The sequence below is a fragment of the Danio rerio genome, chromosome 18 (genome assembly GCF_052040795.2).
Source record: "Danio rerio strain M-AB ecotype USA chromosome 18, GRCz13ab, whole genome shotgun sequence".
NCBI lineage: Eukaryota > Metazoa > Chordata > Actinopteri > Cypriniformes > Danionidae > Danio > Danio rerio.
Genome location: NC_141038.1, coordinates 34715134 through 34740000, shown reverse-complemented (window position 1 = coordinate 34740000; position 24867 = coordinate 34715134). Strand labels below are relative to the sequence as shown.

Genomic DNA, 24867 nt, shown 5'->3' with positions numbered 1-24867 from the left:
GCCAGTTTTCTGTGGCGCGGGAATAAATTTCCGAATAAATCGCGGGAGCGGTCGGTAACGGGTTTGATTTGGGACGGGAGCGGGCTGTCTGAATGAGAAAGATGTGTCTGCTTGGTGCTTGTGTGTATGTGTGTTAGTGCGCACGCGCGCGTATGAGAGAGAGAGAGCGCGAGCGAGAGCTTTGTGTGCTTGGTGCTGTGTGTGTGTTTATACAGACATCTTGGCTGTCTGGACTGTATAGCTGGGTGATTTTTGGTTGTGTTCTCCCCCGCTCTTTAGCGGGATCGGGCGCGGCGGGCAGAAAACTGGGCGGGTTCTAAGGCTAAAACCTGGCGGGTGCGGGCGGAAGCGGGAGCGTTGTCGTCCGGAGGTGTGTGTGTGTGTTTTTGTTTGTGTGTGGCAGCTAAAATCCACGCCTACACTATCGAGCGTGTATGAACTGTGATTACTTTTTATATTGCTGATTAGCTATTGGGCATTTTACTCTCTGACTGAAGGCAGTCGACCAATCGCGACAGACTGTCATCGGTCCAGTCAGCGCAGATAAGCTTCGCGCTAAGGAGGGGTTTGGGAACAAATGAATCACTGGGCGATTCATACGGGAGTCGCTGGGATAATTAGGTAAAAATAAATGCAGATTATAAGACCATGAAAGTGTTTTTTGACCTTGCATGCATATTAGACTGTTGTTGGAGACCCTTACAACCAAGATATGACCCTATTTCATGTATAATATGGGCACTTTAAATTGGTGAAAAACACATAGCATTAAAAGTGATTAAAGAGAGAAAGGTCTATACCTGCCAGCACGGCCCTTCCTCTGTTTGGCATTGGCTATGCTCACCCACTCTGCTGTCATGGTCCTTATATTGTTCTGGGTGTCAAAATGTGTTTCTTTAATCTTCCCTCCATCGATCACATACACAACATCATCTATAGTGATACTGAAAGAGATAGAAAATAAAAGTGAAAGAATTATCTCAATGTACTGATAACAGTGACAGTGATGATGTACTTTACCAGAAGACATTAAATTAAATATGATTGTATACTCTGATATCTAGCTTTATGAATCGGTGTGAACAGAAAAAAAATGGGGCCTGGATTCATAAAGTTTCATAGGGTCCTCTTAGAGAACTCATAATTCACCCTATAAATACTTAGCTCAGAGTCTTAGAGCAGGAGCAACTCTGAGCAGGGAAAAGACAAAATAATTTACTAAAGATGAAGATGAAAAAAGCACTTTTAAATAGATTCTATTACACCTCTTCACTTTAAAATTAATGGCTTTTTTTAAAACTATTTTACCATAATCCCACACACAATATTACACACATATACTGCTGTACATATGCATATTTGTACACCAGTTCTTTCAGGCTCTCAAATTTGTTTAACTGAAAGCTGTGCAATATTCCACTGTATATACAATGTTGTTTGCCCCTTACTGATTTTGTTTTGTGCATATTTATCAGACTTTGATTAACCAACAACAAATTTAAATATTAGTTAAATATGACAATACAAAAAACACTTTTTCTGTGAAAAAGGGTTTGCCCCATGTGAAAATTTCTCTAGTCACACCCAGGCCTGATTACTGCCACATCAGTTTACAAAACAAACAAACAAACAAACAAACAAACAAACAAACAAAAAATCCCTTACAAAAGACCTGCCTTGTGAAATGAAGAAGACCAAAAGATTCCCAAGAGCTAGACATGCTGAGATCCAAAGAAAATAATAATAATACTTGTGATCTACAAATCTGGAAAAGGTTATAAAGCCATTTTAAAAGACTGCAGTAAACCATAGTGAGAGCCATTATTTACAACCGGGAAGAACAGGGAATAGTGGAGAACCTTTTCAGGAGTAAGTATGAACTGCATAATGGGCCATGTGACTGAGAGGAGAGTAGGAGGATAAAATATGTCTGTAATTTTTCAGTTTTTAGTTTATTGAGAATATACATAGCTATCACATAATTTTTTAAAGGCTATGAAGCAAAATTAATATTTGTAAGCTGGACAGAACTGTGGGTTGGTATAGTTTGTCCACAGTCATATTGGAGTAAAATAAACTAATCAAAAATAAGTGCTTTTTATATTTCTGATGTTGAAATAGGATTTTATTCAAATTGATTTTAAAGCGAACCACAACGTAACGTGATTTTCCCCACCCACCGAATTGATTGACAGGACCAAAAACAACATGTCTGTGTAGTAATGTGTATAAACATGTTCACAAAGCAGGATTTGCAAAGAAACTGGAATTAAAATATCTGTGTCAATTCTCTGTGATCAGTTGTACCTCAAGAATGTGTTTTAAAAGTTTAAAACATTTTTAAATCAGTGCATATTTGTAATAAAAATAGTAAAATCGCTGTGCAATTAATATCCGCCAGAATCACCACAGCTGCATTAGGGGATGCTTCAAACACTTAGCAGGAGTCCCAGTTTGTGGATGTGAAAACAGTTTTTTTTGTTTTTTGTACAGTAGCATAATGGAAATAGAAGTGTAATTTAACTTGTTTCCTGTCATATTTGCCTCAACTAGATGTGCAAACAATGCAAAGTTAAATGTCTGTGCATGTGTACTGCAAACTTGGTAACTTCATTTGTGTGTGACTCATCATTGCAGAAAGGCTTGGATAAACTCCACAACGAATAGATTAAATAAACTTAATTGATACTATGACTCTGAACTTAATATCTGCTTAATTGCAGTCTTTGTCACTGATTGCTGTTAATGTGACACATGCAGGATAAAAGGACATGCATGTGGGAATGGTGGGTGGGGAGAACCAGCTCATTTGCATTTAAAGGTACTGGCAACAAAAGAGCTACAATGAAATTTTACTAAAAAATTTTACATATTCAGCAGGGTATCTGATTGGTATTTTGAGCTGAAACATTACAGATGCACTCTAAAGAGACCAAAGATGTATGTTACATCTTGTAAAAAGGGTAAATTAGGAGCCATTTAATATTCTCTTGAACCTACTAGAACAATACTTTAAATCAGAAAGGTAAGAATAGAATACTTAACAAGCATCAGCATACACATAAAACACAAACGCATAATTTTTGAAATCCAAATCCTCTAAAGCAGGAAAAGGCAAGCTTGATCATTGAGGGCTGGTGTCTCTGCAGATCAATCAAGCACACCTAAACACAAATCTTCAAGACCACTAGAAAGCTACATGCAGGTGTGTTTAATTATGGTTGTAGCATACCTTTACAAACAACATTTATTATACCTTTCTGAATATGTGAATTTTGAAGTCTGAAGACGCTGTAGTTTTTATGGCCTGTGCCTTTAAATGCAAATGAGCTGGTTCCCTCTGCCCACCGTACCCACATGAGTATTATATCAATAGAGATCTTGCTCTATGGCTCTGATGCATATCTCCTTCTCCTGTCATGTCATGAAAGATAAACAGCAGTCAGTAGCTGCGTTTCCACTATTGCGCCTAAAGTGAGCAAGCCAGGGCGAGCCAAGTCCAGTCGCGTTTCCACTGTCACTTCAGGGGCCTAATCCGGCCAAAGCGGGGCATTCTTGGGGCCAGCGGCTGGCCTTTTTCGGTCGTCGAATACCTTGGGCCAAAGAGTCTTCGGGGTGGAGTGAAAGGAGAGGCAGGCACAGTTTTCTGATCGCACACGGGTATGCGCCAACCAAATAAATAAATAAGGGAAATAAAATATCTAGCCTTAAAGGCTGAGGTCTTTTGCATATGATCGCCCCTATGTTTCCCTTTTAAATGTAAGGCTGTTGCATAAAATAATAAAGTTTTAATTTATAAGTGACTTTTCTTTGCTGTGTCCTTCTTGTTTGAATAACGCATAATAATCTTTACACCATATTAAAGACACAGCAGACAGTAAAGGTTTTCGAGAGTTTTTGTCAATTTTAAAAGGTGTGTTTGTGCGCATTTAGATGCCTGTATGTGAATGTGAGACCGCGCAAAAGAGCGTTCCCTTTCACAGCTCTGTTGATGCTGCGCGGCTTTTTTCTTTTGTTTTTATTTTATTTGGAGATAATACACAATATGAATACAACAGAAAGACAAAAGTTTACACATTTTGTGTCTACTTTTGTAGGCTCAACACAATAGTGTCATATCTTGATAAAATAGCCTAAGCTACATTGAAATAATTTAAATAATTACAAATATCGGATACAATAAAATCACATTAAATAAATAAACTAATATAAAACTAACAAAAGCAAGATATAACAATTAGGTACTACACAAATCAAATTGTTTTAAAGCCATACTAAACTTTCATTTTTCAAAAGCCTGTCTAATAAAAAGATTTTAAATATTTTCTAAAAATAAGAAACACCGGAGAAGGTATTAAATATTGTTTATAAAATAATTGGATATGATGATATTAATCAAATCGTGCAAACAGAGCATTTTTGGGGTGAGTGAAAGCAGAAACTAGGTAACCTTTTTTTGTCTTCCAGCTGCGCAACACTTTACAGACGCATCTGGGAAAATTGCAAATACAAAATGTGTTCTGTGTCCTCAAACAAGTGTTTATGTTTTTATATGATGTGGTAAAATTAAAAAAGGAAATTTTAAATACATGAAGAGCTTTATTAGTGCATAGCTGCTGAGCGCAACGACAGATATATTTGGGCATTTGGGCTGAATGTTGGACAGCGTCTGTCTAACTGAGGCTGTTATAAAATACATTTTATATTGAGTTATTAACAGAGAATTTTATAAATGTGGTTTTATATTATGGATGTGTGCGCTCCCTGCGTTGGGTCCCTCCGTTAGTAGCAAGACCACTGGATTTTGATGACAATAGTCGGTCGGCGAGTAAATGAATATGATGAATAAGAACACACAGGCATGTGCGTACAGACATAAAATGTACTGCTGTACAGTAACGTGTGATTTGTTTGTTTTGGTTGTCCAAATTTTAATAATTTTGTGATGATGTGATGGTGTGCTTTATCTGCCTGATTCCCGCTGAAGTGGTTAGGTTGTGTGACGTTCGATTCAGGGGATGTTCTGGGGGCGGGGTTTGCGTGACGAGCTGCAAGCTACTAGCCCGACAGTGGAAACGCGACATAATTTCGGCCTCACTGCTCAACCTCCTGGGCGATTGGCCCGGCCTGGCCCGATAAAAGCCCTGGCTCGCACTGGCCCGACAGTGGAAATACGGCTAGTGTCAAAATCCAAGAAAGCAGATCTCCTGTTTACGAGAAATAATACAGTAAAATGGTTATTTGATGTATTTGTTGAAACACTTCTGTATGGTTGCAATTCCATCTTTTTCTGTGCAATCAAAATGTGATTTCTATATAAATCTCATTAAGAAGATCAATGTACATGCATTCAATGTTATTATTAATTAATCCAAGACTCTTCTGCGGCTATGAGTCGCACACAAATTGTGTTACAAAGTTTGCAGTACACAAAACCACACATGTTTACCTTTGTAATGTTATTGCACAAAAATGTGACAGAATACAAGTTAATATACACTACTATATGGATATCAGTTGATCTAATTTACAAAATAAACCTGATTTAACATCCACAAAACGAGATTGAAGGATCTTCTTTTATAATTATACTAACACTGTGCAGCTGTGGAGATGAGCGTATTTGTGGTCATAGCGACTTGACTTTTTTTTATTACTAACAAGCACTATTAGAAAAATGTTTTAAACGTGTAATACTGATTCTTAAGATGCAGCTTATCACAGAGACTTGGAACAAATATTGTAATCCCAGTTTATTTGCAAGTGCTGTCTTTTGGATATGATTATATGTGTTACTAAGGAGACATGTTAATATGCCCCTGTCAATCTATTTAGTGAAAACCGCACTCCTACGTCACACCGTGGTGAGCCTCAAAATTACTAGTATTTGGATCCTATTTTAAAGTAAGAACAATTTTTTTTAAAAAGTGACTCGTTTTTGACTTGTTTATTTCATTCCAATATGACTGTGGACAAACTATACCTACACAATTCCCCTTGGTTGGGGAACTCCAGTGCTATAAGTGGATTTGATCTTTGTGAAAATCCACGAAATGGGAGGATTCGGATCAGAAGCTGCTTGTCTGGAGAGTATTGAACGGGCCAATGAATTAAATAAATTGGCAGCGTAAGCTTGCGCAGGTGTGCTGCATTAGCAATTATCCCAGCATATAAGCACACCTGGAGCGAGCAAACGCCATCCTTTTAAGCTGAAGAGACTTTCAAACAGCTAAGGGACAGTCATTATGGCGACTGAGTATTGCACTTCCGTTCCCCTCCTTGGGGAACGAAGGGTTACTTCTGTAACCTCGAACGTTCCCCTTCGGTTGGGGAACTCCAGTGCTATAAGTGGATTTGATCTTTGTGGAAATCCACGAAATGGGAGAACGTTCGAGGTTACAGAAGTAACCCTTCGTTCCCCGAGGAGGGGAACGGAAGTGCCATGAATGGGAGGATTCGTATCAGAAGCCGCTTATCTGGAGAGTATTGAACGGGCCAATGAATGAAATTAATTGGCAGCGTAAGCTTGCGCAGGTGTGCGACATCTGCAATCATCTCAGCATATAAGCACACCTGAAGCCAGCAGACGCCATCCTTTTAAGCTGAAGAGGCTTTCAAACAGCTAAGGGACAGTCATTATGGCGACGGAATATGGCACTTCCGTTCCCCTCCTCGGGGAACGAAGGGTTACTTCTGTAACCTCGAACGTTCCCCTTCGGTTGGGGAACTTCAGTGCCATGAATGGGAGAATATGGAAAGCGCCATAATGACTGCACCTTACCAACACCCCCGATGAGGAGATAGTCAAGCAAGCGTGACGCACCCACATCATGGGGGGCGCGGTCCTCCAACGTGTCCCTGGCCCTAATTTATCCTACTTCAACAGAAGTTTTACGGATTTAGATATATTTTTTGGGAAGTCGTGAGCATCTAGATAATTCTAGGAAATACGACAGTACGTTGGGAAGCGTGCAATCCCGATAGGGAGGACGCTGCGGAGGCCATCCGTTACCCAAGGGGGGGATAGATGGCAGAATTTACCTATGGACTAGCCCTAAAAAGGGGGAGTACGCATAGCAAAGAGTGGTTAGCGGAGAGGGAAGACACGGGTCCGCCCAGGGGGGGGACTTAACCGTGGCGGAATAAGCATATGGGATCGCCTAGTGGGGATCACGCATAGCAGGCACCTATACCCAAAACGCGGGCTGACCAGCGGGCAGACCTACAACGTAGTGGGCCAGCAAGTGACTCCTCCGCTGAGTCAGTGCTGGGGGCCACGGAGGAATCTGCAGGGCTCACCTGACGGGGAACTTTACTGACAGATAAAAAAGGCGCACGTACCTCCGTGTTAGGGAGAATGGCGCAGCAAGCGTGTTTCAACACCCTACCGAGTTGTCTCCTCAATCACCAAAGGGTTACCTAATACCCTTGAGGAAACCGGCTCCACTCGCAGATTGTAAAACCTTGCAAATGTGTTGGGTGTCGCCCAGCCCGCAGCTCTACAGATGTCTGTTAGAGAGGCGCCGCGTGCACGCGCCCAAGAGGATGCAACGCTCCGAGTGGAGTGTGCACGTACTCCCGGGGGACACGGCTGACCCCGACTCGAATAAGCGAGTGAAATGGCATCCACAATCCAGTGGGATAATCTTTGTTTCGATACGGCACTTCCCTGCTGCCGACCGCCATAACAGACAAAGAGCTGCTCAGATGATCTAAAATTCTGAGTACGGTCCACATAAATGCGCAGAGCGCGACCTGGACAAAGTAAAGAAAGGGCTGGGTCTGCCTCCTCCGGGGGCAGCGCTTGCAGGTTCACTACCTGATCTCTAAAGGGGGTGGTAGGAACCTTGGGCACATAACCGGGGCGGGGTCTCAGGATAACGTGAGAGTAATCCGGCCCGAATTCCAGGCACGAGTCACTGACCGAAAATGCCTCCAGGTCCCCGACCCTCTTGATGGAGGCCAACGCAACCAGCAGAGCTGTCTTCAGGGACAGAAATCTTAGAGATACTGATTCGAGTGGCTCAAAGGGATCGGATCGCAGACTCGTGAGAACGAGGGCGAGATCCCAAGAGGGCATGAGAGGGGGGCGAGATGGATTAATTCGCCTAGCACCCCTAAGGAACTGGATGACCAGGTTATGCTTTCCCACGGTGCCGCCAGCTACCGCGCTATGATAAGCGGAGATGGCGGCCACGTAAACCTTGAGAGTGGAGGGCGACAGCCTGCTGTCCAACTTCTCTTGAAGGAAAGAGAGCACAACACTAATCTGGCAATTTCGGGGGTCTTCTCTGCGAGAGACGCACCATTCAGTGAATAGACTCCACTTCAGGGCGTAGGCGCGCCTCGTGGAGGGGGCTCTAGCCTGAGTGATGGTATTAACCACCGCAGTCGGTAGGTTACCTAAGTCTTCCTCGCGTCTAGGGACCACACGTGGAGGTTCCAAAGATCGGGGCGAGGGTGCCAGATGGTGCCCTGTCCCTGAGAGAGTAGGTCCTCTCTCAAAGGGATCCGCCAGGGGAGGGCCGTCGCGAGGAGTGAGAGCTCTGATATCCAGGTCCGGTTGGGCCAAAGGGGCGCAACTAGCAGAACCTGTTCCTCGTCCTCCCTGACCTTGCACAGAAACTGCGCGAGCAGGCTCACTGGGGGAAACGCATACTTGCGCATGCCCCGAGGCCAGCTGTGGGCCAGTGCATCCGTGCCGAGAGAGCCCTCGGTCAGGGAAAAAAACAGCTGGCAGTGAGCGTTCTCGGGGGAAGCAAACAGATCGATCTGGGCCTCCCCGAATCGCGCCCATATCAGCTGAACAGACTCGGGGTGGAGTCTCCATTCTCCAGGGCGTAACAGCTGTCGTGAGAGCGCATCGGCTGCACGATTGAGCGTGCCTGGGACGTGAATGGCGCGCAGCGATTTCAGCCGCGGGTGACTCCAGAGGAGCAGACGGCGGGCGAGCTGAGACATGCGGCGAGAGCGCATACCCCCCATGCGGTTGATATACGCCGCCGCCGCCGTACTGTCCGTCCTGACCAGCACGTGTTGCCGCTCCAGCACCGGTAAAAAGCGGTGGAGAGCGAGGAACACTGCCAACAGCTCTAGGCGATTGATATGCCAATGCAGCTGGGCACCCTTCCAGAGGCCCGCAGCCGCATGCCCGCGACACACGGCCCCCCAACCCGTGTTGGAAGCGTCTGTTGAAACAACAACATGGCTGGACGCCTGTCCTAGAGGCACACCGGCCTGTAGGAACGAGGGGTCGTTCCAAGGGCTGAGGGCGCGGCGACACAGCGCAGTAACCGAGACCCGGTGTGTGCCCGCGTGCCATGCGCGTCTGGGGACCCGATCGTGAAGCTAGTGCTGAAGTGGTCTCATATGGAGCAACCCGAGCGGCGTGACGGCGGCTGCGGATGCCATATGCCCCAGGAGCCTCTGAAAGAACTTCAGTGGGACCACTAGTTTGCTGTCGAGCTCCCTCAGACAGTTCAGCAACAGGCGAGCGCGTTCCTCGGAGAGGTGCGCTACCATGGTGATCGAGTCCAGCTCCATCCCGAGAAAAGAAATCCTCTGCACGGGGGCGAGTTTGCTCTTTTCTCGGTTGACCTGAAGCCCCAGTAGGCGGAGATGCCGAAGCACCTCGTCCCTGTGCACAATCAATTGCTCCCGCGAGTGGGCTAAAATCAGCCAGTCGTCGAGATAACCGAGTATGCGAATGCCCGCGAGCCGAAGGGGCGCTAGGGCACCCTCCGCGAGTTTGGTGAAGACCCGCGGAGACAGAGAGAGCCCGAAGGGGAGGACCTTGTACTGCCACGCTCGACCCTCGAACGCAAACCGCAGAAATTGGCGGTGGCGTGGAAGAATGGAGACATGGAAATACGCGTCCTTCAGGTCTATGGCTGCAAACCAATCCCGAGGACGAACGCATTGGAGAATGCGCCTCTGCGTGAGCATTCTGAACGGCAGCTTGTGCAGACAGCGGTTCAAAACGCGCAGATCTAGGATTGGCCGTGACCCACCGCTCTTTTTGGGTACGATGAAGTATGGGCTGTAAAACCCACTCTCCATCTCGGCTGGAGGAACCGGCTCGATTGCACCCTTCGCCAGGAGGGCAGCAATCTCCTCTCGCAAGACAGGGGCGGACAGGGGGTTGACCCTGGAGAAATACACGCCCGTAAACTTGGGGGGCCGTTTCGCGAACTGAATCGCGTAACCGAGTCTGATTGTGCGTATGAGCCACCGCGAGGGGCTGGCCCGCGCTAACCAGGCAGGCAGAGCCCTCGCTAATGGAGTCATCGCTACAATCGCTGACGTACCAGCGGTGGGGCAGCGCGGAGTGGGTGTGCTGATCCGGGAAGCACGAGGGTCCCGCGGAAAAGCTGGAGGAGAGCGATTCGCTCTGGCTCCGCACCCTGACTCCGGAGAGGGGGCTGGAGGGCTGAGGGAAGGGAGACCGTCCCCCCAGCGCTCGTGAGCCACTGGCGAAGCACGTAGAGTCTGCGAGCCGGAAGGCAGCGCGTCCCGGACTGGCAGAACTCGTGCAGTCACATCCGGGGAAGGGAAAAAGTGCTCTTTTACTGATGTTTTGGTGGCACTGAAAAGTACCGTTGTTATCGGGGCCCCGCCCTCCAGCGGGGAAAGAGCAAGTTTCCTCTTCTCCGGATGGCCTGTCTCAGGGACGCTTCGCGGTCCGTTTACCGGACTTAACGGCGCCCTGGGCAGGAGGGGCTGCCTGCTTTCGAGGTGAACGCCGCGCCCGCTTGGCCGGAGGCGCAGGCGGGGGCGGGGCAGCACTCGTTGGCGGGCGCCCTCGGCGAGGAACAGCGGAGGTGGATGGCTCGGCGGGCGGAGCGGGCTTACGGCCACGCCGATAGATGACATTGCCCATCGCATCCGACTGCTCTTTCACCGCCTTGAATTCCTGGGTGAATTCACCGACGGTGTCGCCGAACAGGCCAGCCTGGGATATGGGCGAGTCAAGAAAGCGAACTTTGTCAACGTCGCGCATATCGGCCAGGTTTAGCCAGAGGTGGCGTTCCTGAACCACAAGTGTGGACATCGTCCTCCCCAGCGCACACGCGGCGGACTTAGTAGTCCGAAGAGCATAGTCGGTCGCGGTGCGCAGCTCATGTAATAAGCTTGGGTTGGACCCGCCCTCGTGCAGCTCGGCCAGCGCCTGCGCTTGGTAGCGCTGGTAGGTGGCCATCGCGTGCAAAGCAGAAGCAGCCTGGCCCGCAGCCTTATAAGCTCTGGCTCCGAGGGAGGCAGACAACCTACAGGCTTTGGACGGGAGGCGGGGCAAACCCCGCCACGTAGAGGCGCCGCGCGGACAAAGATTGACCGCGATAGCGCGCTCCACTGACGGGATCGCCTCATACCCCCTGGCAGCTCCGCCGTCAAGGGCGGTGAGGGCGGAGGCACTCGTAGCACGGGCAGAGAAAGGTGCCCTCCAGGACTGCGTGAGCCTACTGTGCACTTCCGGGAAGAAGGGGACGAGAGGCTTCGAAGGCTTCGCCTTCTGGTCCTCTACGTAGCACCCATCTAGTCGGTCCGGCCGCGGAGCTGGGGGATAAACCATCTCCAACCCCACGGCCGAAGCAGCCCGGGAAAGCACGGCTAACATGTCCGCTTCAGGATCCGATTTGACAGCGCTCACCTGCCCGGAGGGGGCGAGCGGGTCCGGATCTTCGTCGGACAGTGAAAGCCCACCCTCCGATGCCGCGGAGGACATCTGATCTCCGGTGTCAGCGAGTGTGAGAGCTACCATCTGGTTAGACGGATCACTCTCACCACCCGAAGCTTGGATGGAGCACCGTGAGGAGCGAGAGGTCCGCGAGCCCGTGGGCGGCGGATTAGCTCCCGCTGAAACCCTCAGATCTGCCCGAGCGCCCGCTGCTTTTTTAGAACAGGAGGCAACTGGGGTGGCTCGCTCTCTTGCGAAAGTTAGCCGCGATCTTAGCTGTGCAACGGTCATGGCATCGCAATGACCACATGAACCGCCCGCGAGCACCGCATTAACATGCTGGACCCCCAAACATGCAATGCAGTGATCGTGTCCATCATCCGGAGACAGGAAACCCCCGCATCCAGAAACGCACAGTCGGAGCGCCATCCTGAAAAGGACGTGCTGCACGACTGTGTTGCTCTTTTAGGAAAGTTGCAACTATACGCACCGCTCTGGAGGACCGGACCCAAAGAACCGCAGGCAAGGGAGTAACCCAGCTCGACCGTCTGCCACCGCGAAGACCCACTCTGGACCGGGAGACACACTCGTTCGCTCTGAAGTGCTGATCAGCAAGAGGAACCCTCATCGACTCACTCAGAAAGGATCTGAAGCGAAAAGGATGGCGTCTGCTGGCTTCAGGTGTGCTTATATGCTGAGATGATTGCAGATGTCGCACACCTGCGCAAGCTTACGCTGCCAATTAATTTCATTCATTGGCCCGTTCAATACTCTCCAGATAAGCGGCTTCTGATACGAATCCTCCCATTCATGGCACTGAAGTTCCCCAACCGAAGGGGAACTATGGAAAGCGCCATAATGACTGCACCTTACCAACGCCCCCGATGAGGGGATAGTCAAGCAAGCGTGACGCACCCACATCATGGAAGGCGCGGCCCTCCAACGTGTCCCAAGCCCTAATTTATCCTACTTCAACAGAAGTCTTACGGATTTAGATATATTTTTTTTAGGAAGTCGTGAGCATCTAGATAATTCTAGGAAAATACGACAGTACGGTGCGAAGCGTGCAATCCCGATAGGGAGGACGCTGCGGAGGCCATTTGTTACCCAAGGGGGGAAAGATGGCAGAATTTACATAAGGACTAGCCCTAAAAAGGGGGAGTACGCATAGCAAAAGAGTGGTTAGCGGAGAGGGAAGACACGGGTCCGCCCAGGGGGGGGACTTAACCGTGGCGGAATAAGCATATGGGATCGCCTAGTGGGGATCACGCATAGCAGGTACCTATACCGAAAACGCGGGCTGACCAGCGGGCAGACCTACAACGTAGTGGGCCAGCAAGTGACTCCTCCGCTGAGTCAGTGCTGGGGGCCACGGAGGAATCTGCAGGGCTCACCTGACGGGGAACTTTACTGACAGATAAAAAAGCGCACATATCTCCGTGTTAGGGAAAATGGCGCAGCAAGCGTGTCTCAACACCCTACCGAGTTGTGTCCTCAATCACCAAAGGGTTACCTAATACCCTTGAGGAAACCGGCTCCACTCGCAGATTGTAAAACCTTGCAAATGTGTTGGGTGTCGCCCAGCCCGCAGCTCTACAGATGTCTGTTAGAGAGGCGTCGCGTGCACGCGCACAAGAGGATGCAACGCTCCGAGTGGAGTGTGCACGCACTCCCGGGGGACACGGCTGACCTCGACTCGAATAAGCGAGTGAAATGGCATCCACAATCCAGTGGGATAATCTTTGTTTCGATACGGCACTTCCCTGCTGCCGACCGAACAGAAGAAGAGCTGCTCAGATAATCTAAAATTATGAGTACGGTCCACATAAATGCGCAGAGCGCGAACTGGACAAAGTATAGAAAGGGCTGGGTTTGCCTCCTCCGGGGGCAGCGCTTGCAGGTTCACTACCTGATCTCTAAAGGGGGTGGTAGGAACGCCTCGTGGAGGGGGCTCTAGCCTGAGTGATGGTAATAACCACCGCAGTCGGTAGGTTACCTAAGTCTTCTTCACGTCTAAGGACCACACGTGGAGATTCCAAAGATCGGGGCGAGGGTGCCAGATGGTGCAATGTCCCTGAGAGAGTAGGTCCTCTCTCAAGGGGATCCGCCAGGGGAGGGAGCTAAAATCAGCTAGTCGTCGAGATAATTGAGTATGCGGATGCCCGCGAGCCAAAGGAGAACTAAGGCACCCTCCGCGAGTTTGGTGAAGACCCGCGGAGACAGAGAAAGCCTGAAGGGGAGGACCTTGTACTGCCACGCTCGACCCTCGAACGCAAACCGCAGAAATTGGCGGTGGCGTGGAAGAATGGAGACATGGAAATACGCGTCCTTCAGGTCTATGGCTGCAAACCAATCCCGAGGACGAACGTATTGGAGAATGCGCCTCTGCGTGAGCATTCTGAACGGCAGCTTGTGCAGACAGCGGTTCAAAACGCACAGATCTAGGATTGGTCGTAACCCACCGCTCTTTTTGGGTACGATGAAGTATGGGCTGTAAAACCCACTCTCCATCTCGGCTGGAGGAACTGGCTCGATTGCACCCTTCGCCAGGAGGGCAGCAATCTCCTCTCGCAAGACAGGGGCGGACAGGGGGTTGACCCTGGAGAGATACACGCCCGTGAACTTGGGGGGCCGAACTGAATCGCGTAACCCAGTCTGATTGTGCGTATGAGCCACCGCGAGGGGCTGGCCCACGCCAGGCAGGCAGAGCCCTCGCTAATGGAGTCATCGCTACAATCGCTGACGTACCAGCGGAGGGGCAGCGCGGAGTGGGTGTGCTGATCCAGGAAGCACGAGGGTCCCGCGGAAGAGCTGGAGGAGAGCGATTCGCTCTGGCTCCGCACCCTGACTCCGGAGAGGGGGCTGGAGAGCTAAGGGAAGGGAGACCGTCCCCCCAGCGCTCGTGAGCCACTGGCGAAGCACGTAGAATCTGCGAGCCGGAAGGCAGCTTGTCCCGGACTGGCTGAGATCGTGCTGTCACATCCAGGGAAGGGGAAAAGTGCTCTTTCATTGATGTTTTGGTGGCACTGAAAAGTACCGTTGTTATCGGGGCCCTGCCCTCCAGCGGGGAAAGAGAAAGTTTCCTCTTTTCCGCATGGCCTAACTCAGGGACGCTTCACGGTCCGTTTACCGAACTTAACAGCGCCCTGGGCAGGGGGGGCTGCCTGCTTTCGAGGTGTACGCCGCGCCCACTTGGCCGCGCCGATAGATGACATTGCCCATCGCATCCGACTGCTCTTTCACTGCCTTGAATTCCTGGGTGAATTCATCGACGGTGTCGCCGAACAGGCCAGCCTGGGATATGGGCGAGTCAAGAAAGCGAACTTTGTCAACAACGCGCATATCGGCCAGGTTTAGCCAGAGGTGGCGTTCCTGAACCACAAGTGTGGACATCGTCCTCCCCAGCGCACACGCGGCGGACTTAGTAGTCTGAAGAGCATAGTCGGTCGCGGTGCGCAGCTCATGTAGTATGCCTGGGTTAGACCCGCCCTCGTGCAGCTCGGCCAGCGCCTGCGCTTGGTATCGCTGGTTGGTGGCCATCGCGTGCAAAGCAGAAGCAGCCTGGCCCGCAGCCTTATAAGCTCTGGCTCCGAGGGAGGCAGACAACCTACAGGGTTTGGACGGGAGGCGGGGCAAACCCCGCCACGTAAAGGCACCACGCGGACAAAGATTGACCGCGAAAGCGCGCTCCACTGACGGGATCGCCTCATACCCCCTGGCAGCTCTGCCGTCAAGGGCGGTGAGGGTGGAGGGACACGCAGCACGGGCAGAGAAAGGTGCCCTCCAAGACTGCGTGAGCCTACTGTGCACTTCCGGGAAGAAGGGGACGAGAGGCTTCGAAGGCTTCGCCTTCTGGTCCTCTACGTAGCACCCATCTAGTCGGTCCGGCCGCGGAGCTGGGGGATGAACCAGCTCCAACCCCACTGCCGAAGCAGCCCGGGAAAGCACGGCTAACATGTCCGCTTCAGGATCCAATTTGACGGCACCCGGAGGGGGCGAGAGGGTCCGGATCTCCGCCGGACAGTGAAGGCCCACCCTCCGATGCCGCGGAGAACATCGGATCTACGGTGTCAGCGAGCATGAGAGCTACCATCTGGTTAGACGGATCACTCCCACTGCCCGAAGCTTGGATGGAGCGTTGTGAGGAGCGAGAGGTCCGCGAGCCCGTGGGCGGCGGATTATCTCCCACTGGAACCCTCAGATCTGCCCGATCGCCCGCTGCTTTTTTAGAACAGTAGGCAACTAGGGTGGCTCGCTCTCTTATGAAAGTTAGCCGCGATCTTAGCTGTGCAACGGTCATGGCATCGCAATGATGACATGAACCGCCCGCGAGCACCGCATTAACATGCTGGACCCACAAACATGCAATGCAGTGATCGTGTCCATCATCCGGAGCCAGGAAACCCCCGCATCCAGAAACGCACAGTCGGAGCGCCATCCTGAAAAGGACGTGCTGCACGACTGTGTTGCTCTTTTAGGAAAATTGCAACAATACGCACCGCTCTGGAGGACCGGACCCAAAGAACCGCAGGCAAGGGAGTAACCTAGCTCGACCGTCTGCCGCTGCGAAAACCCACTCTGGACCGGGAGACACTCGTTTGCTCTGAAGTGCTGAATAGCAAGAGGAACCCTCATCGACTCACTCAGAAAGGATCTGAAGCTAAAAGGATCGCGTTTGCTCGCTCCAGGTGTGCTTATATGCTGAGATAATTGGCAATGCAGCACATCTGCGCAAGCTTACGCTGCCAATTCATTTAATTCATTGGCCTGTTCGATACTCTCCAGACAAGCGACTTCTGATCCAAATCCTCCCATTTCGTGGATTTTTCACAAAGATCAAATCCACTTATAGCACTTCCGTTCCCCTCCTCGGGGAACGAAGGGTTACTTCTGTAACCTCGAACGTTCTGTCCAAACTTCCAAAGTTGATGTTGTATCATGGGTGCCCTTTAAAGCCTGTTATAAAGCTGTGTGTTAGTCTCTTGAATTTTAATTAGATAGGTCTATTGTCACTTGGCTGCAGCATGATTTTAACTTTTGGATACTGATGGAACTAATCTTAAGATCTGTGACAATGACTTGCTAATGTTCACATGTCAGGAGAATAGCTCTTAATAAAAAAAAAATTAATTGAATTAATTAATTAATAAAATTGCCATTATTATTATTATTATTATTATTATTATTATTATTGTTGTTGTTATTACTGTTATTACTATTATTAATATATTCTCTAAGACTTCTGGTTTTTCACAGTACAAATGTTAGACTTAGAGTAGGTGTTACTAAACGCGGTCTTCATTTATTTCCATCTAAAGCGAAACACTTTTGTATGGTTGTAATTTCATCTTTTTTTTGTGCCACCGAAATGTGATTCCTATATAAATCTCATTTGGATGATCAATGTAAATGCACTTAATGTTATTGTCAAACAAATATGATAAATGATGTTTCCATCGTGTCATCCAAGACAATCGATAAAAAAGCTGAAAACAAACACATAAAAACCTAAACAAATAAAACACACCTGGTTTCTGCAATGTTAGTAGCAATTACAATCTTGCGCACTCCCGGGGGTGGCTTTTTGAAAACCTGAGGAAAAAGAGAAACTAATGTAAATAAAAGCTCTTTTAAAGTTTCTAGTATTTGGCTTCAGACAGAGCTATTTCAATTTTGCTGGCAGATGTAAGAGAAACATTTCATTTTAAGGTTGTTGTGCAAGGCAGAGAGCTGGTCACAGCTTACTAACTTGGGTTTGAGAGACCGTGGGCATCAGAGAGTGGAGAGGGATGATGATAAACCGATCTAAAAGAGAGCAGATATTCAAGAAAATTTGTTAAACATAATTACCTAAACATAAAGACTAATCCTTTGGCCAAATATTTCTAAACCTTTGTGTCAATGGTAAGACATGGAAGTAATACTAACACTATACCTTAAAGTTCTTTACTTTCAGACTATGCCACATTATTCAATGATTCATTTTGTTGTTCTTTTAACAACGACATTGATTAAATGTACAGAATTTGCAAATAGATTAAATAAATGTCTCAGAAACATTATTAGTATTTTAATAAATACAAAGCATAATGTGAGTGTTAAACCCTACTGTGATATTCAATCAAATAATACACACACACACACATGTATGTATGTATGTATGTATGCATGTGTCTGTACATATATATATATATATATATATATATATATATATATATATATATATATATATATATATATATATATATACTACACACACACACACACACACACACACACACACACATATATATATATATATATATATATATATATATATATATATATATATATATATATATATATATATATATATATATATATATATACACACACAGTATGTCACAAAAGTGAGAAAGTGAGTACACCCCTCCCATTTCTGTAATTATTTATTTATAACTTTTCATAGGACAACACTGCAAAAATGACTTTTTGACACAATACATGTCAGTGTAAAGTGTTTATAGCAGTGTAAATTTATTGTCCTCTCAAAATAAACCCCTGGCAACAAATGTGAGTACACCCCCAAGTGAAAATGTCAAAATTGAGCACAATTAGTCATTTTTCTTTCCCTGTGTCATGTAACTCACAAGTGTTACACTGTCTCGGGTGTCCACAGATAGCAGGTGAGTTAAATTTGGTATAAAAGCTCTTCCACTCTCTCAACCAGGCCACTGAAAGTTCAACATTGCACCTCATGGCAAACAACTCTCAGAAGACCTGAACATCAAATTGTTGCCTTACATAAAGATGGCCTAGGCTATAAAATGATAGCTAACACTGCAGCACTGTGGCTCAGACCATTCAGTGCTTTATGAGGATAGGTTCTTCCCAGAACAGGCCTTGCCAAAGTCAGCCAAAGAAGCTGAGTGCACGTTCTCAGCATCACATCCAAAGATTGTCTTTGGAAAAACAGACGGATGAGTGCTTCCAGCATTGCTTGCTGAGATTGAAAATATGGGAGGTCAGTCTGTCAGTGTTCAGATCGTACACCGCAAACTGCATCAAATTAGTCTGCATGATTGTGGTCCTTGAAGGAAATCTCTTCCAAAGACGATGCAAGAAAGCTTGCAAACAATTTGCTGCAGACATGCAAACTAAGAACCAGGATTACTGGAACCATGTCCTGTGGTCTCAGACCAAGATAAACCCATTTGGTTCAGATGGTGTCAAGTCTGTGTGGCAGCATCCAGGTGGGGAGTACAAAGACAAGTGTCTACCATTAAACATGATGGTGGGAGTGTCATGTTCTGGGGCTGCATGAGTGCTGCTGGCACTGGGGAGCTACATTTCATTGAAGGAAACATGAATTTTAACATGCACTGTGACATAATGAAGCAGTTCTCTCAGTAAACTGGACTGCAGAGCAGTGTTCAAGTATGATAATGACCCCAAACACACCTCCAGGATGACCACTGGCTTGCTAAAGAGGCTGAGGGTAAAGGTGATGGACTGGCCAAGCATGTCTTCAGACATAAACCCCATAGAACACCTCTGGGGCATTCTGAAAAGGAAGGTGGAGGAGCAAAAGGTGTCAAATGTCCAAAACCTCCATGATGTTGTGATGGAGGAGTGGAAGAGAATTTCAGTGGCAACCTGTGAAGCTCTGGTCAACTCCATGACTAAAAGAATTAAAACCATGCTGGAAAATGATGATGGCCACACAAAATATTGACATTTCTCATTTTCACTTAGGGTGTACTCCCTTTTGGTGCCAGGGGTTCAGCTATTATTGGCTGTATTTGTAGTTATTTTCAGAGGACAATAATTTACTTTTTATATTTATAACCTTTGAAAAGTTATAAATAAATATTAGCAGAAGTAGGAGGGGTGTACTTACTTTTGTGACATACTGTATACATACATATATACATATACAAATATATATAATTACTTTTGTACATCCAACAATGCTACACTACATTGTACATTCATGCATACACACTCAACTGAAATACCACTGACCTCTGACTGTTACATTTACATATTTTTCTTTAACTTGTTTAAAATTGTTTCTTTAATACATCATGTTCTATAATGGGCGTACCAGCAACAATTTTAAACATAATTTTTTTATGTTTAAAAATTACCATATTTACAATAAGGCAATGGTGCAAGCACCATTATAAAAGGTTGCTTCTCTTCAGTTTGGACTGGGACAGTAATTAATATGTAATTATAGATAATGCCAAATACTAGGCAACATGTGCTTAAACGAGCAGAAATTATTAATCCTTTTAGGGACAAACGAATATATAATTCAAAAGTAGTTAACAATACAGAAATACATTTTTTAATGCTTTCCCCCCCTCAATGCCCAATGACTAGAGCAAAAATATACATCTACCTGACTTAAACATCTGGTCAGACATGAGCAAATCATTCAAGGTGCTGATATTGTCCCATCCAGGAAGAAACACTAGAATCGCTCCTTCCTGAAAGAAAAAGCAGTGTCAAAGTGTCAACAATTGCACCGAAACATAATTTTTCTGATTCTTTTTAACATACTATTCATTCATTCATTTTCTTGTCGGCTTTGTCCTTTTATTAATCCGGGGTCACCACAGCGGAATGAACCACCAACTTATCCAAACACACATTCACACACACACTTATTCACTACGGACAATTTAGCCTACCCAATTCACCTGTAAAGCATGTCTTTGGACTGTGGGGGAAACCGAAGCACCCGGAGGAAACCCATGCGAACGCAGGGAGAACATGCAAACTCCACACAGAAACCCCAACTGAGCCGAGGCTCGAACCAGCGACCTTCTTGCAGTGAGACGACAGCACTACCTACTTACTACTACCGCCACTGCTTCGCCCATCTTTTTACATACTAATCAAAACTTAATAGCAAGTATAGTACTTACCTAATACTTGCCATTAATTACATCAAATGTGACAATAAAGACATTTATAATAATATTTTTTTTAAAAAAATGCATGTTCTTCTAAACTTTTAGGCAAAGTACTGATTATAAAATAAATATTTCTCAGGGTTCTTGCACCATTTTAAAAGTAAAATTTAATGCTTTTAAAGACCTTTTTAAGACCTCAACAAATATAATTTAAGACCCAAAAATTTTATAATTTCTTTGGAATAGGCTTCTCATTTTAATGTTCTCGTTAGATTTAAATAAACTGTGCCTCGTCACAGTATGGATAACGTTCGAGGTTACAGAAGTAACCCTTCGTTCCCCGAGGAGGGGAACGGAAGTGCTATTAAGTGGATTTGATCTTTGTGAAAATCCACGAAATGGGAGGATTCGGTTCAGAAGCCGCTTGTCTGAAAGAGTATCGAACGGGCCAATGAATGCAATGAATTGGCAGCGTAAGCTTGCACAGGTGTGCTTCATTGCCAATTATGCCAGCATATAAGCACACCTGGAGCGAGCAAACAGCATCCTTTTAAGCTGAAGAGACTTTCAAACAGCTAAGGGACAGTCATTATGGCAACGGAGTATAGCACTTCTGTTCCCCTCCTCGGGGAACAAAGGGTTGCTTCAGTAACCTCGAACGTTCCCCTTCGGTTGGGGAACTTCAGTGCTATTAAGTGGATTTGATCTTTGTGGAAATCCACAAAATGGAAGAACTATGGAAAGCGCCATAATGACTGCACCTTACCAACACCCCCGATGAGGGTATAGTCAAGCAAGCGTGACGCACCCACATCATGGGAGGCGCGGTCCTCCAACGTGTCCCTGGCCCTAATTTATCCTACTTCAACAGAAGTCTTACAGATTTAGATATATTTTTTGGGAAGTCGTGAGCATCTAGATAATTCTAGGAAAATACGACAGTACGTTGGGAAGCGTGCAATCCCGATAGGGAGGACGCTGCGGAGGCCATCCGCTACCCAAGGGGGGATAGATGGCAGAATTTACATATGGACTAGCCCTAAAATGGGGAGTACGCATAGCAAAAGGTGGTTAGCGGAGAGGGAAGACACGGGTCCGCCCAGGGGGGGGGAGTTAACCGTGGCGGAATAAGCATATGGGATCGCCTAGTGGGGATCACGCATAGCAGGCACCTATACACAAAACGCGGGCTGACCAGCGGCCAGACCTACAACGTAGTGGGCCAGCAAGTGACTCCTCCGCTGAGTCAGTGCTTGGGGCCACGGAGGATTCTGCAGGGCTTACCTGACGGGGAACTTTACTGACAGATAAAAAGGCGCACGTACCTCCGTGTTAGGGAGAATGGCGCAGCAAGCGTGTTTCAACACCCTACTAAGTTGTTTCCTTAATCACCAAGGGTTACCTAATACCCTTGAGGAAACCGGCTCCACTCGCAGACTGTAAAACCTTGCAAATGTGTTGGGTGTCACCCAGCCCGCAGCTCTACAGATGTCTGTTAGAGAGGCACCTCGGCTCTGATAAGCAAGAGAATGGCATCCACAATCCAGTGGGAAACTTATTTCGGTACGGCACTTCCCTGCTGCCGACCGCCATAACAGACGAAAAGCTGCTCAGATGATCTAAACTCTGAGTGCGGTCCGGATAATACGCAAGACGCGAACTGGACAATAAAGAAAGGGCTGGGTCTACCTCCTCTGAGGGCAGCGCTTGCAGGCTCACTACCTGGTATTAAAACGGAGTAGTAGGAACCTTGGGCACATATCGTGGGCGGGGTCTCAGGACATGAGAGAAAGCCAGCCCAATTACAGGCACTGACCGAAAAATGCCTCCGGGTCTGCGACCCTCTAATCGATATCAATGCGACCAGCAGAGCTGTCTTCAGGGACAGAAAGATACTGAGTTGAGGATCGAAGGGATCTGACACGGCTTGTGTAGCGAGGGCGAGATCCTAAGAGGGCATGAGAGGGGGGCGGGGTGGAATAATTAGCTTAGCGCCCCTGAGGAACCGGATGATGAGGTTATGCGTTCCCACAGTGCTGCCAGCCACCGCGTCATGAGAGCGGAGATGGCAGCCAGGTAACCTTGAGTGTGGAGGGCGACAGCCAGCTCTCCAGCTTTTCTCGGCGTAAAGAAAGCACAACGCTGATCTGGCAAATTATGGGGGTCTTCTCTGCGAGAGACGCACCATTCCGTGAATAGACGCTACTTCAGGGCATAGGCGCGCTCGGGTAGGGGGCTCTAGCCCGAGTGATGGTAATAGCCACCGCAATCGGAGGTTACCTAAGTCTTCCTCGCGTCTAAGGACCTCCAAAGATCGGCGAGGGTGCCAGAGGGTGCCCTGTCACTGAGAGAGTAGGTGCTCTCTCGAAGGGAACTGCTAGGGGAGGGCTATCGAGAGGGAGAGCTCTGACATCCAGGTCCGTTTAAGCCAGAGGGGCGCAACCAGCAACCTGTTCCTCGTCCTCCCTGACCTTGCACAGTAACTGCGCGAGCAGGCTCACTGGGGCAAACGCGTATTTGCACATGCCCCGAGGCCAGCTGTAAGCCAGTGCATCCGTGCCGAGAGCACTCGGTCAGGGAAAGAACAACTGGCAATGAGCGATCTCGGGGGAAGCAACAGATTGATCTGGGCTTCCCTGAATCGTGCCCATATCAGCTGAACAGACTCTGGGTGGAGTCTCCATTCTCCAGGACGTAAGGCTGCCGTGAGCTTGCCTGAATATGAATGGCGTGCAGCGATTTCAGCCGTGGATGACTCCAGAGGAGCAGACGGCGGGCGAGCTGAGACATGTCGGCGAGAGCGCATACCCCCCATACGGATGATATACGCCGCCTCCGCCGTACTGTCCGTCCTGACCAGCACGTGTTGCCGCTTCAGCACCGGAAAAAAACGTGGAGAGCGAGGAACACTGCCAACAGCTCCAGGCGATATGCCAATGCAACTGGGTACCTTTCCACAGGTCCGCAGCCGCATGCCCGCAACGCACAGCCCCCCAGCCCGTGTTGGAAGCATCTGTTGAAACGACAACAAGACTGGACGCCTGTCCTAGAGACACCCAGGCCTGTAGGAACGAGGGGTCGCTCCAAGGGTTGAGGGCGCGGAGACACAGCGAGTCCAGCTCCAGCCCGAGAGAAGAGATCCTCTGCACGGGGGCGAGTTTGCTCTTTTCTCGGTTGACCTGAAACCCCAACAGGTGGAAGTGCCGGAGCACTTGGTCTCTGTGCATAGTCAATTGCTCCGAGAGAGGGCAAAAATCAGCCAGTCGTCAAGAAAATTGAGTACGCAGATGCTTGCGAGCCGAAGGGGCACCCTCTGCGAGTTTGGTGAGGACCCACGGATACAGAGAGAGCCCGAAGGGGAGGGCTTTGTATTGCCAAGCTCGACCTTCAAACGCAAAACGCAGAAACTGACGGTGGCGAGGAAGAGTGGAGACATGGAAATATGCGTCCATCAGGTCTAATGCTGCAGACCAACCCAGAGGGCGAACGCACCGGAGGATGCGCTTCTGCGTGAGCATTCTGAACGGCAGCTTGTGCAGACAGCGGTTCAAAACACGCAGATCTAGGATTGGTCCTGACCCACCACTCTTTTTGGGCACGATGAAGTGTGGGCTGTAAAACCCGCTCTCCATCTCGGCTGGAGGGAACGGCTCGATTGCATCCTTCGCCAAGAGGACAGCAATCTCCTCTCACAAGACAGGGGCAGACAGGGGGCTGACCCTGGTGAATACACACCTGTGACTTGGGGGGCCGTTTCGCGAACTGAATGGCATAGCCGAGTCTGATTGTGCGTATGAGCCACACCGAAAGGGCTGGTCGGCGCTAACCAGGCAGGCAGAGCTCTTGCTAATGGACTCATCGCTACAATTGCTGACGTACCAGCAGTGGGGCAGCGCGGAGTGGGTGTGCTGGACCCACCCTAGTGCAGCTCGGCCAGCGCCTGCGCTTGGTAGCGCTGGTAGGTGGCTATCGCATGCAAGGCGGAAGCAGCCTGGCCCGCAGCTATGTAAGCTCTAGCTCCGAGGCAGGCAGATAACTTACAGGCTTTGGATGGGAGACGAGGCAGACCCCGCCAAGAAGAGGCGCCGCGCAGATCGACCGCCATTGCGCACTCAACCTGAGAAATCGCCACATACCCCCTGGCTGTTCCACCGTCAAGAGTGGTGAGGGTGGAGGGACACGCAGCACGAGCAGAAAAAAAGTGCTCTTCAAGACAGCGTGAGCCTACTGTGCACCTCCGGGAAAAAGGGAACGCCCCTCTAGTCGGTCCAGCCGTGGAGCTGGGGGATA

General features: G+C 48.4%; 1 protein-coding gene across 5 annotated transcripts in view; it reads right to left on the bottom strand.

Moving 5' to 3' along the window:
- Window positions 1–24867, bottom strand: part of dhx36 (DEAH (Asp-Glu-Ala-His) box polypeptide 36) — a 237013-nt gene that overhangs the window by 88360 nt on the left and 123786 nt on the right. For 4 of the 5 annotated variants that reach the window (XM_087292499.1, XM_087292498.1, XM_087292500.1 and 1 more), the window contains 4 exons: window positions 20061–20148; window positions 17424–17479; window positions 17202–17266; window positions 801–944 (listed from right to left, as the gene is read on the bottom strand). In XM_087292499.1, coding sequence (XP_087148625.1) covers window positions 801–944; window positions 17202–17266; window positions 17424–17479; window positions 20061–20148 — 353 coding nt within the window. Of the gene's footprint in view, window positions 1–800; window positions 945–17201; window positions 17284–17419; window positions 17480–20054; window positions 20149–24867 lie in introns of all 5 variants that reach the window. The other variant, NM_001128544.3, reaches the window with a different exon arrangement.